Source organism: Hoplias malabaricus, chromosome 17 (genome assembly GCF_029633855.1).
Source record: "Hoplias malabaricus isolate fHopMal1 chromosome 17, fHopMal1.hap1, whole genome shotgun sequence".
Taxonomy (NCBI): domain Eukaryota; kingdom Metazoa; phylum Chordata; class Actinopteri; order Characiformes; family Erythrinidae; genus Hoplias; species Hoplias malabaricus.
In genome coordinates, this window is record NC_089816.1 from 27,327,906 (window position 1) to 27,345,516 (window position 17,611).

A 17,611-nucleotide genomic window follows, 5' to 3' on the forward strand; every position below is an offset into this window, starting at 1 on the left:
TCTATGAATAATTGCACGTACCAATCGCTGTAAATGCAAATACAATGTCCAGTGAGCATAGACACAATAAAGAGGCAAATGCATGTATGTAGATTTAATTGGCCTTGAGTGCAGACACGTCTTTGAAAGTGTCGTAAGTATCATCACAAAAGGAGGGATTGTTGAGATATTTTGGCTGACATTTGGAATAAGTGGTTTGAAGCATTTTACATCTCTGCATGACGAGAGCATCCTCCAGCCCTCCCCGCAACCCCCTGTTCTCCAATCCAACCGCTACCCTCCCTTCTCTAAAACACTCCTGAATTATGCCGCTCTGACAGCGTTTCAGTGCTGCAGACGTTAGCTATAAGTGGGGGATTCAAGAGAGAGAGAGACAGAGCGAGGGAGAGAAAATGAAGGGAAGCCTAAGGAAAAGGAGGGGGCTGTGAAGGAAAGCGAGAGCTGGGCGATCAGCGCTGACATTTCCTGCATTTCACTCCCATTCTGGGCCATGTATGATTGTGGTGGCGAGAGGCTGGAGCGCATGGGCCTGTGATTACATTACATCAAGCTGAAAAGCTGCCTGTGGGACACGGCCATGTCTAATGATTCTTATGCTTTTCAACACTAGTGGCCATGAAGCTACAAAGCCGCTTAGAGCAGCTCCGGGTCGTTACAATTGAGAGGTATAGGGATGCCTAGAGCTGGTTTATTAAAGGCATCGCTCCAAAACCCAAGGTCGTTAAATTTTACTTTCCCAGTGGGGGCTATATCAACAGTAGGGAGAACCATTTTAGGCCTGAAAGAGACATCTCCTGATAGGCCAAAAAAAAATCACATTAAGTAAGACACAAGAGCAAAAAATGGTTGGTGGATTTTGGATTTTGAACTTGGAATTGAGTAACACTGCTGTTTGACCCTGTTAAATCCTGTCCTGCTCCGGTTGGACTGTTGGAATCACCCAGTGTACATTTGTCATGGGCCCTCCCACTAATATTTCCACATCCACATCAACATGGAGAGTCAGCAGGCATTCACAACTTGCTTAAATTTGCACCAGCCATTTTTAGCAGGTGCTGTACTACTGTACTAGCATATCACTTAGAAATATAGCATGATGTTAGCATAACAGTATGGAGTATTGAAGAGTAAGGCTGTTCAAGGCTGGGATTTTCATATAGCCAGCTGGTGTGATGCAATAGCTACAAATGCTAATGCACCTGACTAACTAGCTATTGCGTTCGGTCTTTTTAAAATCCCGACCTTGAACCCAGATCCAAGGTCCAGATTTCAAAAGGTTTGAAGTTCGGAAGGATGGTGTTTGGAGACTAATTGTAAAAGCTAGTTAGTAGTTTGATTCCCACCAATACTTAGCCAGCTAACTGATACAGTCCACTATACTTTTTGCCCAAAGAACATTAACCATAACAACTAGAGCAAACGTAAAATCACAGATTACCCTGAAACTGCAGGATTAACACTGGCAAGTAGCGTTAGTTACTTATCACCAAGGTTAGCTAACTAGTGCTAGCTACAAACAACTAGACTAACTACTTCTAAATATATTTTGACCAGAGATGCAAACACAATGCTGACTTTGCTGTGCAGCATTAGCACTAGCTTTGCAGACGGATGGTGTTTGGAGATTCTGCTAGCCAGGCGAAGACTGCACAGCACATGATGAGTCGCCCAGTCTCTCCTGATGTTACTTAGTGAGCTGTTCTCTGTGCCAAAATGATGCCAGGATGGGAGCCATTGTGCTGTTGTGCAGAGTAAATACCCGTTATTGAAATGCGACATGACACTGCGGGCCCCTGCGCGCTTTATGAAAAGCGATGAGGCGAGCGGCCGAATGAAACAAGCCTCAGACTGTTTTCCTCAATTGACATTTATATCAGTCTCCCCTAATTGCAGAAGCAGAATGGCAGAAAGTGGGGAAAAACAACAGGCTGTTATTTGGAAGCATATTTTTCTTCTTCTTTTCCGACCGAGCCTGGGAACATCTATGTCCAAGCATGCATCCGAGAATGGTTATGGTCTGGCTGCCAAACCGTAGCACCTTGTGATAGGATCTGAGTGGAGAGGCGTTCAGGTGAGGAGAAGTTGCCAAGCCTGAAGAGCTTGTATGCTTAAGGGAGCATCCAGATGGTTAGGGGGAATGCAGACTGCACAAAAGTGGGGATTGACAGGAGTGGTGAGGTGGCAGGCAAGGCACAGACATATTTATCCCTCTGGCATGAGCTTGTTCAAAAGCGTCGGCCTAAAAGCTGTTATGCCATGCCATTTTGCCAAATTGTTTTGGCCATGAAAATGCTTAGTTCATCACAAAATGGTCAAATAATGACATCAGGTTGCCTACTTTTTTACCCCGAACAGGCAAAATGAGCATGCCTCCTCATCCAGTAGCCAAAGCTATATTTATAGAGCCAGCTTGCTTGTCTCAACCCCATTCAAGGTATATTTGGAGATTCTTTGACCAATTAGAACAAGCTCATTCAATCATTCATTTATTCATTCATTCATTATCTGTAACCTTTTATCCAATTCAGGGTCGCGGTGGGTCCAGAGCCTACCTGGAATCATTGGGCGCAAGGCAGGAATACACCCTGGAGGGGGCGCCCTGGAGGGGCTAGTCATTCAGCGTTCATAAAAAAGAGTTTGAATTGCTGGAACACATACAGGGCCAATGCAAGAGACAACAGTGATGGGTGGAGTGACTTATATAGGGTGGAGTGTGTATAACCTGGGGATATTTCACACTTTCACAGCCCAAATATATTTATCTGTAATATGTAGCATGTCGGTTATGTACAAATTAATTTCTTGACATGTGTAACAGACTTAATAAGCCTAGTAATCTGCCTGAGGGGTACTGAGGGACGTTTTCCTTCCCACTCAGGAGAGAGGCTGTGTCAGAGCTAGCCCAAATTATGAGCAAAACTGAGGGAAAAAAAAGACACTGAGGCACTGTCAGAAGCACAACCAGGAGCCTGCACGCACACACACAAACACACTCCTAGTGTGGTAGAGTCTTCCCCGTCACTGCTGCAGGTCTGTTATGCGAGTGATGTTTCAGTGTGCATGTGTACACCTGGAAGCAGCAAGGCACCAGTCTGTCAGAGGGGAAATAAAGGCAGAGCCTTAGTGGAAATAGCAGCAGCTGCACCGTTACAGCAAACAGGCCAAAGCTCTGGAGACTGCACAATGGCCTACAGCACTGAATCCCTTCGATGAACTCCTCAGGTCCCTAACAACCCATAATCTTATTTCCACTTCATGCCTTGTAATATTTCTGCAGAAAGAGACAGAAAACAAAAATCTAAATCATCTAAATATTATGTGTCACAAATACACAATTCCAAATTGTCACCAGTTTAAATTTACCATTTCAATGTATCTGTACTGAATGGTGCTTGTCAGGATGATGTATATGTATGGAGTATGTATATGTATGAAGAACATATTCTGTAAATATAAATACTATTTGCAAACAAACAAAACACAGTGTACGAATACATAGCATGCCCATCCAACACACAAACACACATTGTGCTTCATTCATTCATTCATTCATTCATTATCTGTAACCACTTATCCAGTTCAGGGTCGCGGTGGGCCTGGAGCCTACCTGGAATCACTGGGCGTAAGGGAGAGGGCACCAGTTCGTCACAGTTCGACACACACTCACTCACACACTCAACACCTACGGACACTTTTGAGTCGCCAATCCACCTACCAACATGTGTTTTTGGACTGTGGGAGGAAACTGGAGCACCCAGAGGAAACCCACGCGGACACAGGGAGAACACACCACACTCCTCACTGACACAACCTTCAAGTCCCTGGAGCTATGTGACTGCAACACACCCTGCTGCGCCACCGTGCCGCCCACTTTGTTCTTCACCAATACAAAACTCAATTGTTGCATATGCATGTGACTTTTAAATAAAACAGAGCAGTTTTCTAATATGTTATTCCTAAGCAATAAATATAACGTGCAAACTGTTTAAAAAGAATAATTATAAGCTTCAGCACCTCACCTGCACAGTCACATCTTATAAAATGAACCCACAACACCACATGGGTGATGTATTTGTGGCACCAGTCCTTTGAAAGACGACACACACTCAAACCTAGGGACACTTCTGAGTTGCAAATCGACCTACCAACATGTGCTTTTTTGGACCGTGGGAGGAAACCCACATGGACAAGGGAAGAACACATCAAACTCCACACAGTCACCTGTGGGGAGCGAAACCCCAAAACCCTGGAGCTATGTGACGGCGACCAAAACCTTGTTTACTTCATTGTAATTTTATTTGTATTTATGAAACTACTTTATATTTGTTAGTTTTGTGCATATATTAAAAAAAAGCTCTGCATTTATTTGAATGGTACACATGCATTTGAAAAAAACCATATTCACCACCCAAATGATTTTATATCAGAATTTACATAGAATGATACATTTTTAATAAAGAACACTTAAGGGACCCTCCTGTTTAAGAGGTCTGATAGTGTAATATCTGGAGCTTCTGGTTTTAAATGAAAAATGTTTCTATAAATATTTAGAGGAAGTATATATTTATAAAGGGATTAGATATAATTAAAAGTCCCAGACTGATTATATACAGGCTTTTCAGTGATACAACCTAGAACATGATTGTGAAGAGTGTGGGCGGAGCTAATCTGATAAGAAACTTCTGGAAAATACATTTCGAGCTCAAAAGTCACCTTCCAACCATAATATTTCCAAGTGTGAGATCTGTTTACAGACCTGTATTTTTATAGATGTAATATGGCAGACTGACTGCTGCAGTCCTCATATGACCTCAGCTCTTCCTTAACAGGCTCTGTGTTTTACAAGGACCTGAGGGTATAGATATATTAGAGCTAGTGCTCCAGTATTTCGTGAGTAGATTTCCAGAGCAGGCGTCGAGGACGCTCTCACACGGAGCTGAACTGGTGTATGTGCTTCCACTCGGCTCCTTCCGGAACCTTTGGAAATGACGTAGTTTGGCTAATGATGCTACGTCAAGGCAAAGTTCTGACAAACGTTTGGAAGTAGCATCGCTCGGATTAATATGTCTCTGGCATTGGAAAACAAATCATCGTGCCTGCCCCTGAGCGAAATAACTCCAATGAACAGAAGTAGTCAACAAACCATTAAAAATCTAAGTCTGTAATTGGATGTTACTAGTTCAGAGGGATGCACATAATTAGCAGCCATTTGCTTCGAGTGTTTCAGGAGGATTACGAACAGTTGATCAGCCAATCAGACGCTTTTTGGTTTGGGGCAAGTGTCTGTTGATGAGCTCTTGCTGTCAGCCTCAAACACAGCCCTTCACTCTGCTGGAAGAAATGCAATTATTTCTCCTCTCACATCCATGTAATCAACGCACTTTTCTATGTTGATACAGATTAATTCACATCTCTCACAGACTGCAGTCATCCTATTGCTGTTATACAGGGTCGTTAGTCTGCTCATGTGTGAACTAAAGTCTCTGTACTTCTTTTTTTAACCTCTATTTCTTTTCCCCTCTCTTGTCTTGCTCTGATTGCAGTCTGCTCCCAGTTCTCCAGAGGCGTGTACGCAATCTTCGGCTTCTACGACAAGAAGTCCATGAACACGCTGACCTCCTTCTGTGGTGCCCTCCACACTTCCTTCGTCACGCCCAGTTATCCCATCGACTCTGACGTTCAGTTTGTCATCCAGATGCGCCCGCCCCTGAAGGGGGCCGTCCTTAGTCTCCTGACCTATTACAGATGGGATAAGTTTGTGTATCTCTATGACACAGACAGAGGTAAGTGCTTCCTGCCACCTATAATAACTCCATCCACACTAGTATATGTAAGCACTACTGTTATGAAAACAAAGGGAACAAACATAGAATTTTTTGAATTTTTGGTTCCTTAAAAAATGTAACTGTTTAATTAATAAAAACCCACTGATGCAAAATTGAGGATGGAGGGGATGTATCTTACGCTTTTGTTACTTATTACATCAGTTTGGCCAATCAAGGTTGAATGGCCTGAAGATATGAAGGTTTTTATTATTATTATTTGCTTGTCTGTAGAGGTGGGCAATAAAATCACAATATTTCAGGGTATTTTTGCTGATATGATAAAACTGAAAATTATTTCCAGCAGCATAATACTGCAACAAAATAAATGTAATTTTTCTTTTTTTTATTTAGTATAAAATAAATGAAAATATGATTGCAAATGTGAACAATTATCCAAAACAATGCATCACAAAAATAAATAAAAAAAAAACAAAAACAAATGCTGAGTTTAAGTAAACTCTGTATTGGGTGTTGGGTTGTACTCGCAGTTTACATTTTCCTCCTAATCCTCTGAGTGCTTTTGCTTGAGAAGGTGAAACAGATTAGTTCTGTCTCTCCCTTTTCTTGTTACTGCTTCTTGTTTATCTTACATAATAATGTGATTTGTTTTACATCTGATATTTTGTTACCAAGTTACATCCATACTACTGAAGTCGCTTCCAACTTTTGAAGCAACATATATACCCATATGTCTGGTTTGGGGGCACAGTGGTGCAGCAGGGTGTGTCGCAGTCAGGTTGTGGGTTCGAGTCCCAGGTGACTGTCTGTGAGGAGTTTGGTGTGTTCGCTCTGTGTCCGCGTGGGTTTCCTCCGGGTGCTCTGGTTTCCTCCCACGGTCCAAAAACACACGTTGGTAGGTGGATTGGCGACTCGAAAATGTCCGTAGGTGTGAGTGTGTGTGGCACCCTGTGAAGGACTGGCGCCCCCTCCAGGGTGTGTTCCCGCCTTGTACCCAGTGATTCCGGGTAGGCTCAGGACCCACCGTGACCCGGAACTGGATAAGCTATGGACAATGTCTGGTTCGGAAATAAAGACACTGGAATATTTGAAATATTTGTTCTGAACATATAGGTTTACTCTATTTCATTTGACAAGTCTGTGCCCCAATTCAAAGCATATAATCTTGGACTCAGGAGCCCAGGCCATCACATCCCTGACCTTCTAGACAATGATGAGGGCAGTAGAGATAAGAGTCTAGTCCAATCTTTATAAAATCTGCACTGCATATGTTTCCTTTTGTCAACACTGCTGTCTGTAGTAGCTCAACCATCACAAACAGCTCTTCACCCTCGAAGGAAAACACCATCATTCTCCCTCAAATTAAGCAATTCATTAAACTCTTGTGCTTTGGGTGGAGAAACACACCATTAGAGTCATTGAATTCCCTCATAGAAAATGAGCTTAAAGCAGTGCACCCATAATTGAGAACATTTGAAACGTTCCGGCACACCTGCACACAGCTTCATACATTAGCACTGGAGTGTGTTGGCGCACGGGTGTCATTTGGCACGATCCCGTGTTATCATTTAAACTAGAGATTTAAAAATAGCAGCCAGTCACACTCAATCTTATATTCCCCAAACTTGGTTTAAATTCCTATTACCTTCATAAATATAAGCCACCATGTTCTAATCCATGCATCGAGGTATATAAGATAATAGGAGAACGGTATTATGAAGATCTGGAAACTACCAGCTCACACTTATGACCAAACAAGGCCACCCACTCATTTATTTATTTGTTTATTTTTCATGGGCTAGTAAACAATGGATTCTATGAATGCCAAGATGAGGTTAAAGCATGTTAAACAAACAAAATGGCAAAAAACGATAAGGGAGAAGAAAAACAGCCAAGAATCGTTTGCATCTCACTTCTCACTGCTGCGCTCTTGAGTGTAGGGTGAGCAGTGCCTCATTAGCTTTTAAAGGTACAGGTGATGAAACTGGCTGTTCTGAAAAGGGATGTTTAAACAAGAGGAGAATGCTGCTGTGGTATTTGATCCTTGTGGTATTTGAACCAAAGCATGTTACAGACATTTCATTATGAACAAAGAACTGTGTTGACCTGTGAAGAGGGGGTATACATTGTCCCTTTAAAGAGTATGATAATGATTATCAGCCCTATTGTGGTATAATGGTTAATTGAATTGTTTTACCTAAGCCATCAACGTTCAACATTTCTAAAACTGGGATTAGACAAAATAAGTAAAACATAACTCTTGGACCCATTGCAACCCTGATCATGATGAATGAATCAATAAATAAATGAATAAATGAATACATGGATAGCAACTGCCATATCAGAAAGAGGGCTTGTGTGCAAATATGATGAAAAGATATGGAACATTAAGCAATTTATATATACAAGTTTTTTTTGTTTGTTTGTTTGTTTTGGGTTTTTTTTTTAATAGTCTAGCAAGAGTCTAGAGTCTAGAAGTTTGAAAACACCCACACTAAAGCCACCTGGACTATTATCATGGGTCAGGGTTAGGAAGCATGGTGGGGCACCTTCCGAGACTGGTGGGAAGGTAGAGATGAGTCATCCTGCTGAAAGTGAAAAACCTCAGACCACCTTCAAACGCTTCCCCTTGATATGATTAGAGTGCATCTCCTCTTTCACACCAACTGTATCTCGCAAAAGCAGATGGAATTTCCTCTGGTTGTGCATGTTTCCACAAAAAAAAGCATCCCAGTAACCTTTCCCTGAAATAATCCACTTACAATACGGATTACTGACTCTGCTGAAGGATTATTCATTTAATGAGGGCATGTCCTGAAATATGTGCTGTGAAAATGTCTGTTATTTAGTCTAAAGAAATCAGATGTAAACAGCCATTTAGAATAATCTGATGTCATAATAGAAAAACGTATGATAAGTTTCTGTTTTACTGTTACTTCCTGGGGAATATTGTAATTCTTAGTGCAGCATTTTGCCAAACATGATGAAGATATTATATGCTTATCCTTAGCTTATTTCCTCATTGGACTGTTACATAAAAATCAATAACAATATGCAGTATCATGATAAAATATTAATTCGTAAAGACTCACATAAACAATATTTTCAGTTGTTACTTGACTAAACTGAAATGTCAAAATACAAAATTAGGAAAATTAATAAACTAAAACTACAGGAGATTCAATAACATGAAAAAATATATATAAAATATTAATAAATAAATTAATTAAAAAAGGTCTACTGAGGTTGCCTCAACATTTCTGTGTTATGATGTATGATTCCTTGTGATTTTGAGATGATTAAGCAAGCTTCAAGCTAACTGTTAAGGAACCTGAAGAATAAATAAATGAACTGTGCTGTAAATTATTGTGGAAGAATGTTACACAGGAGGATGGTAAAAGAAAATTCTGTCTTTTCTAAACTTTTATAGCATATGGTTTAAGGTTGGGGTTATTATGGTAAATGTTTAGGATTATGGCTAGGGATAGGTTTGGCATTATGTTTACTGATATGTTAATAGATATAATTTGGATATTAGATTATAAGGATTTTTCATGCTGGCTAGGATTAAGCAATTCCTATGTACACCATAACATAATTTGGTATGTGTTTTTTTTGTACATCCAGTGATTAAACAATGAAACAAAGCATTCATATTTACACTTATTTATCAAGTAGAATGCACAAGAAAGAGGAAGAGTAAGTCCTTAACTGTCTTTGTAAAATATGTAAAGAATTGGATTGTTCTCACTGTTACAGTTCGTTCAGTTCTTTGTTTGAAGGAACAGTAACCGCTGTAGAGCAAAATAGGCATAGAAAGTGTTTAATTTCTATGAGAGGGGAGATGTTGAGATTCTTCACTTCAGGGATCCCAAAACAAATATGGCCACCCATGGAGATACTTAAATGTCTCTCCTTCGATCTGATTCCTCATACTCAGGGTATGCATCAGTGGTTGAAATAGGCCAGTAAAAAGAAGTCCTTCTACATAAACATAATGCTATAATCGTCTTGTACAAAGACATCACAGTAAACATAAAAATGTAACCAAATTACTATATGTGTAAATCTTAACCAACAATGACAAAGTTACTCACTCTGGGTGTAAAAAACAAGACTTTCCCAAAGAAAGGACTTCATGCAGGGAGCTTCAAAATGAGTTGTTTGTAGCTTGTAGCTCTGTAGCCATCTGATGACTGGAGTAATGATCTGCACCAGAGGTCATTTAGACAAACCTTTTTCAGTGATTACAGAACAATATATTAGGTCAAATTGTAGATGTACATAATTGCAATTAAAAATTCAAATTTTGTGCTCTTTTGTTATTTTATGGTAAGTGTTGCATAGAACTAAGAATGGCATTTGTCATTAAATTCAAATAAACCATCTAAAATTTACACTGTTTGAAAATGGCAAAGGGCGACACGGTGGTGCAGCAGGTAGTGTCGCAGTCACACAACTCCAGGGACCTGGAGGTTGTGGGTTCGATTCCCACTCCGGGTGACTGTCTGTGAGGAGTTGGTGTGTTCGCCCTGTGTCCGCATGGGTTTCCTCCGGGTGCTCCAGTTTCCTCCCACAGTCCAAAAAAACACACGTTGGTAGGTGGATTGGCGACTCAAAAGTGTGAATGTGTGTGTGTTGCCCTGTGAAAGAGTGGCGCCCCCTCCAGGATGTATTCCCACCTTGCACCCAATGATTCCAGGTAGGCTCTGGACCCACTGCAACCCTGAACTGGATGAGTGGTTACAGATAATGAATGAATGAAAATGGCAAATGACAGTAATGTATACATCACTGCATTCATTATGAGTTGTGCATCAATTTGTTCTGTTCTTGGGGATAATATTGTATAGAAAGTATGTGTGAGTTTTGGTTTAGACAGTTTATAGATGGTGATTTTATGTTAGCAGTTGTGAATATAGCGTATAAATACTTATATTTTTGGTTAACTTTTGTTTCATAAAATGACTATTTTCAGTTTCAAAACTGCAAATGTTAACATGAAATGAAAAGAGTGGGAGAACGTTGTGCTTTGAATTACAATTATACATTACACAAACAGGCATTGAAACACCTAATATGTATGAATTCATGTTGCATACAACATGTTTCTGGAAGGTGAAGACCATGCTGAGTACAAATATTGGGCCATGGTCCAATAAAATCTTATTTTAACATGGTTGCCTCAATATGGGGGACCCACTCTATGGAGCATAAACCATTTCATTCATAGACTATGAAGCAATTTGATTCTTTATCTCAAGTGTTTTGCTGTTTACAGTAAGTAAGTAAATAAATACATTTCAAAAAATCATATGGAGTCACTTTCATAAGCATTGTATGGTGTTTTTTGGTCCTTTAACGTAGTGTTTACTTTGTAAAATGTCTTTTTACTTGCAGCTATAGACCCATGTCCAGCCAAGTGAATGGGTATAAATTTTCTCACTGGACATCAAGCACATACGATAACACTGGCCTTCATAAGGCTCTTGTTCTCCATCAACAATAAAGCGAGTGAATTAATCCAGCAGAGATGAGCACATACAGGGTCATTACATCGCAATGAAAGAGTTCAGAAGAGATTACAGAAGCAGGGTAAACATATTGATCTGCCATCTACGTGACTGTCAGCTCTCAGTGTAAATTTTAAGGCAACAAGCTGAGCTAGTAGGCCATGCTTTCATTAGGATCCCACTCCCCCACCGAGCACTTACTACGGCAACATCCAAACTAGACACAAATACAGATTAAAGGTGGCAGCCTTTTCCTCAGCAAGCCCACTCTACTGCAAGCCACTTAAGGCTATCATGGGAAACAGAGTGTGGGCTAGATTACTGGTGTGCTCTGGCTCATATTTTAATCATGACTCTTAGTATAGATGTTATTCTTTAGCAGTCATTTTACCACCAAAAAAGCAGAAACCAATATCAATTATAGTGATTACATATAGGTTTTACCTTTTTCATATATAAAGTGCATAATTCAACCAGTTTGAATTGTATGAACCTGTTAATGCTCCAAAAATGTGTGAATCATTCTAGCTCATTATCCTAAAGCCACCACAGATCAGGTATTAGTGATCTCCTGTGTGGATCCTGACCACTGAAGAACAGGGTGCAAGGGCACTAATAAAGTATGCAAATGGGCAGTAAATATAGAAACATGGAGGTTGATTTATTGTTATGGCTGGTCAATGTAAATTATGTAAATGATCAAAAAGAAGCCTCAGTTGAAACATTCCTTATAACTTCAACTTGAATGAACGGGGCTACACTCCTATACATCTATTATGCTAATATATATAAATTCATAGTCATGAAACTAATCAAATAAGTCATAAATCCACAAAAATATTCTTGATTATCAGTCGCATATGGCTCATTTTAAAACAGAGGGTAGAGCCAGTGGTGTAGGTGATTATAAGGATTTGTCATTAGTAAAGTACCTGGCAACATGCTGTCGGATTGTCTGATAACTGTAGCTAGCTATCTGCCATCCTGAATCCATCAGAACCCATTTTTCCTGCTTGGACCAGATGTTTACTCCTCTACATCTGCTTCTTCAAATCCCTCATCACTAAGACAACAGATACCTGGGCTGCATAATCACAAATGCTATGAATTTACATTGGGTTGCCAGTTAATTCCCCTTTAAACTTCAGTGTTAGAACCTGGTAGCAATATCCGCTTCTCGTTATTAAAGTGATGTCACACATTCAGTGAAAGTCTGAGCTCTGGGGAGACCAGTCAACTGTTAGGGTGACAATGCTCGAGGAAATTATTCTTTGAGAGATGACTCTTCTTCACTATGTACGTTTTTAGTGAAGAAAAGTCTACTCCCAAAAAATTGATTCTTTGAGCATCTGCGTGTCACTCTTATGAACTGTTGACTAATGATTCATAGGTTTGAACATGTGGAGTCAACTCAGTACCTTCTTCAGCATTGAACTTAAAATTTTAATGTTAAAAAATGCTAAATATATTTGAAGAAGAAACTGGCCAAATTCATTGCCTAATTTTGGATGCCAATGTGTTTTTAAGTGTAACATAATTATAAGCTATTTTTTAATTAAATTTAGTAATTTATAATACCTTTAAAATAGTAAAACTTTCAAAAATACATGACTGAATTAAACTATTTGTTTATTTAATGGATTAAAACAAGACTAATATATTTAATTAATACTAATAATCAAGACTAATACAAACCTAGATTAAAACAACACTTGAGTATAAGTCAGTGGCTAAAAACAGACTAAAACTAATAAACATTTTAGTCAATAGACTAAGAATAGTCAGAATCAACTGTCAAACATAACACTGTTGTCTGTAAGAGCTTCATCCTGTCCAGGGTAACAGTGGGTACAGAGCCTGCACATAATCACTGGACACAAGGCAGGAACACACCCTGGATGGGGCATAAGTCAACCAAATATCATCACACACTCGACCAGTCACTTACACCTGTGGACAGTTTCAAATATTCACTCTCTCAAATTTGAACAATATAATCACTGTTTTGTTTTGTTTTTCATTTTTAATCATTTTTGATTATTTTAAATATTTTTCCAATTTTTCTCCCCAATTTTTTTGCCATCTCCACCATGAACTGCTGCTAATGCAATGCCACAGGGAGAGAATGCAAACTTCCCAGATCATTCACATCAGCTAATCAGCTGTACAGGTATGCATACCCACACAGAGATTGTACCCAATTGTGCCCTAGAATTCCTGGCCTTGGAAAACTGAGCACCTGGGATTGAGCTGGTAATATCCTGTAAGGGCCAACTCTTAGACCACTGCAACACTTTGGACTCTCACAGTGCACTGAACCAGGCCACTGAAGTGGAATCGCTACTGTGCTCAACAACCAGTGTCTGTCTTACAGTGGTCCATGGTGATCTGTTTACATTGGTGGATTCAGAGAGGGGCGGGGTTGATGAATTGTTTTCGTCAAGCTGTTTTGAAATTTTTTGTCAACACTAGATGAACCAACATGTGGTGTGTTTTTCTGATAAAGTTGCCACCCTATTCCAGCCCTTTAGGTTGTTAAGAATTATACAGTGAGTAAGAATATGTGGCATTATAAATACTCAATGCTTTTAAGGTTGTCAAGGGATAAAGTGTGGCATTTCATTAAAGTCAGCATCAACTGTCCAACCCCAAATGTCACGCTGGGGGGCCACTGCTGTTGCCAAGTCCCTGCTCCATATAGAAGAACCCCACTGAGCCCTGGGGTCCGGCTTCTGCTCATTCTTTAAGATAATGAGTAGCTAATTAGATTAGACAAAGGAAGGAGACTCAGTGGGCAGCTCCGTGACTTCACAATCACCACGCATCCAGTGTAGCCATAGCCGGCCGTCGTCTGGCTTTATCATTCAAAGGTCACTTCTTTCCACTCCTTCTAGAAGTTAAGGGATAATATGAATCTATTATATCCCTACTGTCTCTGCTTAAATTTCAATTACATGAGTATGATGCAAAATTGATTTTTAAATGTATTTATAGCTATAGCCACATGCTAGTGTGGTTTTTATAAAGGGTCAGTTTGTTTACAATGATATGTAGCAGGTTTGGACACACACAACACCAAAATAGCAGATTCAGACCTCGTAAACTATAATTCAGTAGCAATATTCATTCATTCATTCATTCGTTCATTCACCTGTAACTGCTTCACCCTATTCAGGATTGTGGTGGGTCAAGAGCTATTCCCGAACCAGACAATCGCTGGGTATTACAAACACACCTCATCCACTCACACACTCACAGCTGTGGACAGTTTCACACACTTACCCAATCACTCACACTCTCACACGCCCAAACCAATCCACCAAAATATGTTTTTGGACTGTGAGTGGACACCAGAGCCCCCGGAGGAAGCCCACACAGTCACAGGGAGAACACATCTTACTCCTCACACACAGTGACCCAAGGCAGGGATTGAACACACAACTCTGGCAGTGTGGAAGCAGCTCAATCCCAATGCCATATTCAGTTTCATTACATGACTAGATAGCATTTAGCATTTAGTAAGATTGTCTTACTATGTTTATCATGTGGCAGATGAAAGCTAGAGTTAGGAGTCTAGCATTGAGAACCTGCAGACCCCAGTCTGCTGTGTGGGAAGCAGTGGCATTACACAAATACAAAGACATACAGTTTATTGGTGCCCTTTAGCAGGGTATGTCCTAGTCTGTTCCTCGCTAGCAAACGCCAAGCCAAACCACTGTCCCTCCCTCATAGCCTGCTGTGAAATGTAATCCTTATTAGAGCGAGAACTCTGGCCTTGGGGGAGGATTAAAGAGTTTATTGATGCAGTCCAGCCAACACCTTGGCGCTCTGTACGTCCAATCAGCACCTGTTTCAAAGACATGACCTATGGACCAGATTGCAGCCTGGACCACCCAGTGTAGAACATAGTACGGCCGATTTAGTGTAGCTTAAAACATAAACAGTGTATATTACACATATGTTTGATTTGTTTTTAAGGTTTAAACTGGTGTTAAATATTGATTTTATTTAGACTTAAGGTTTAATTTCTTTATACTATCATTTGTCACATGTGTGATCAATTTAGAGTGACTGTGTTTAAGTTGTGCTTTATTTGAGTTTCACGTTTGCTACCTGTGCTCACCATTATGCAACCCACGTGCATCACAGTGCAAAATGTGGGTTTGCAAATTGTGTCTTAATAGGTGAAATGTGCTAATGGTTCTGACAAAAGGGTGACAATTTCAATAAATGGGTTTAGGACACTGAGAATTTGATTCAGACAACAGAGTTTTGTGTTTTAGCAATTGAGAAAAACTGTAAAACTCTTGCCAATAGGCAATTACAGGAGCAGTTCTGTAATATTTCCACATTAAGCAATCTAAAGGAGCAAAACTAAGTGAATTTTACCCAACTATGGAGATATAAAGCAATATCCCGATCTTAGTTTTTGCTTTTAAATGTTTGGAGTTCTCTCTGTTGTCTAAAAATATCCCATATGCCTTTTCTTTGCTGTGATGAGAGAGAGAGAGAGAGAGAGAGAGAGAGAGAGAGAGAGAGAGAGAAGAGAGAGAGAGAGAAAGAGAGACAGAGAGAGAGCATGAGTGAGAGAAAGAGAGAGACAGAGAGAGAGAGAGAGAGAGAGAGAGAGAGAGAGTATGAGAAAGAGAGAGAGAGAAAGAGAGAAAGAGAGAGTATGAGAGAGAGAGACAGAGTATGAGAGAGAGAGAGAGAGACAGAGAGAGTGAGAGAGAGAGAGAGAGAGAGGGAAAGAGACAGAGAAAGTATGAGAGAGAGACTGAGAGAGAGAGAGAGTGGGAGAGAGACATAGAGAGTATGAGAGAGAGAGAGAGAGAGAGCCTAGCATAGCAGACTGAGACCATTTTTTTTACCCATTTACATACACAGAAGCATCATAAAAAGCTATTAGACTGGTTTTGAGCATGAAAACAGACTGGAGAGCAGCAAATGGTGAGGAAACATCCTCAGAATTTGATAAAAAACAATGTGAAATATGTGATGTAAACATTGCTATTTAGTTTTTGTACCAAAACAGTCACATTTCATGTTTACATAAAGTTTCCTAAGCTCTTCTTAATCCCTCATTTATAATCAGGCTGTTGTTTTTACTTCAACTTAAAGACTTAGGTTTATGCACATGACCACCCAGGTTTACCTTAGACTTGTATTTTAGAAAGCAGTTTTGGTTAGGGTTTTAATGACCACCATTTCATTTGATTTATTTGCTCGATTCATCGCTTTCAGATTCTAGAAGTTGCATTGGTTTTGTAGGGAAAGGTACTGTTGGCAGCTAATGATGCCAAATATGAACCAGTGTTGATCTTTGAAGAGAATGAACATCAGTGAAGTGTTACGCTTCAGACGTACACTTTACACTTCATTACTCAACAGAAGACAGTTTTCCAATATGTCAGTGAAAAGTCATTTTGTGATCTGACTGCTGTGTCTCAACTCCATCGTTTTATCTTTGTTTTTCTTAAATAATGCTCTATGATATGGTTGTCATTCAAAAAAGCAATGTTTGGAACAAAACCTTTCCCAGTGATATCTCTACTTTTGTTGTTTTTCCTTTTTCCTTTTTTTTTTGTTTTTGTTTTGAAGAATGGACTAACAATAAAGGTCCAAAATGACTTTGAAAAAATATATTGTCCATGAATGTCCATTCAGTTGAAAACAGAACGGTTGCTGCCTCAGAGATATGAGATTTGGATCCGACAGTGATGATATACAAACACATTTTTCTCAGCTGAGCTTTGACAAGCAATATTGGGTTTATTGTTGTATCCGGCTTTAAAATTCAACCAGCAGCCTGAGCAGGACGTGGGCAGAAGGGGAAGCAGAGATTGATTGACGTGGCCCTGACTCTCACTCTGCCTGTCCCCCATAGATTTAACAGTTTAAGTTGCGTGTTTTGTCATCTACAGGTCCAATGTGCCTCTATGTGAAAGCCACTGTCTCTTTTTTGCAGTGTCATTTCACACAGCTCCCGTCTGGCTGCCTGCTCTGAGTCACCCTCTTCTCTTTCCTTAAACGAGCCGAGTCACACTCCTTCCTTGTTGCTAACACTCAGGTCTGAGCAAATCGGCTCCAACTTGGAACATTGGAAATCTAAAATTTGCATTATCAGTTTCTGGCATTTCTTTAACAGTGAGATACCACTGTGTTGGATTTGCATTAACTTTATGAGGTATATTTCACAAATAAATGTGCTCAGGGTAATTAGTGCTCAATAATTAATAATCATGCTTTAGTCATTATTAATGCTCAATAAAGTTGTAGTAATTAGATAGTAATTCAGACCAGTAGAGAATATGT

General features: G+C 39.8%; 1 protein-coding gene across 6 annotated transcripts in view; it reads left to right on the top strand.

Moving 5' to 3' along the window:
* Positions 1-17,611, top strand: part of gria3b (glutamate receptor, ionotropic, AMPA 3b) — a 203,992-nt gene that overhangs the window by 61,146 nt on the left and 125,235 nt on the right. For all 6 annotated transcript variants that reach the window (XR_010795961.1, XM_066649518.1, XM_066649519.1 and 3 more), the window contains exon 3: positions 5,544-5,783. Coding sequence is in view for 5 of the 6 variants with exons in the window: in XM_066649518.1 (XP_066505615.1) it covers positions 5,544-5,783 (240 nt within the window). In the remaining variant the exon portion in view is untranslated. The remainder of the gene's footprint in view (positions 1-5,543; positions 5,784-17,611) is intronic.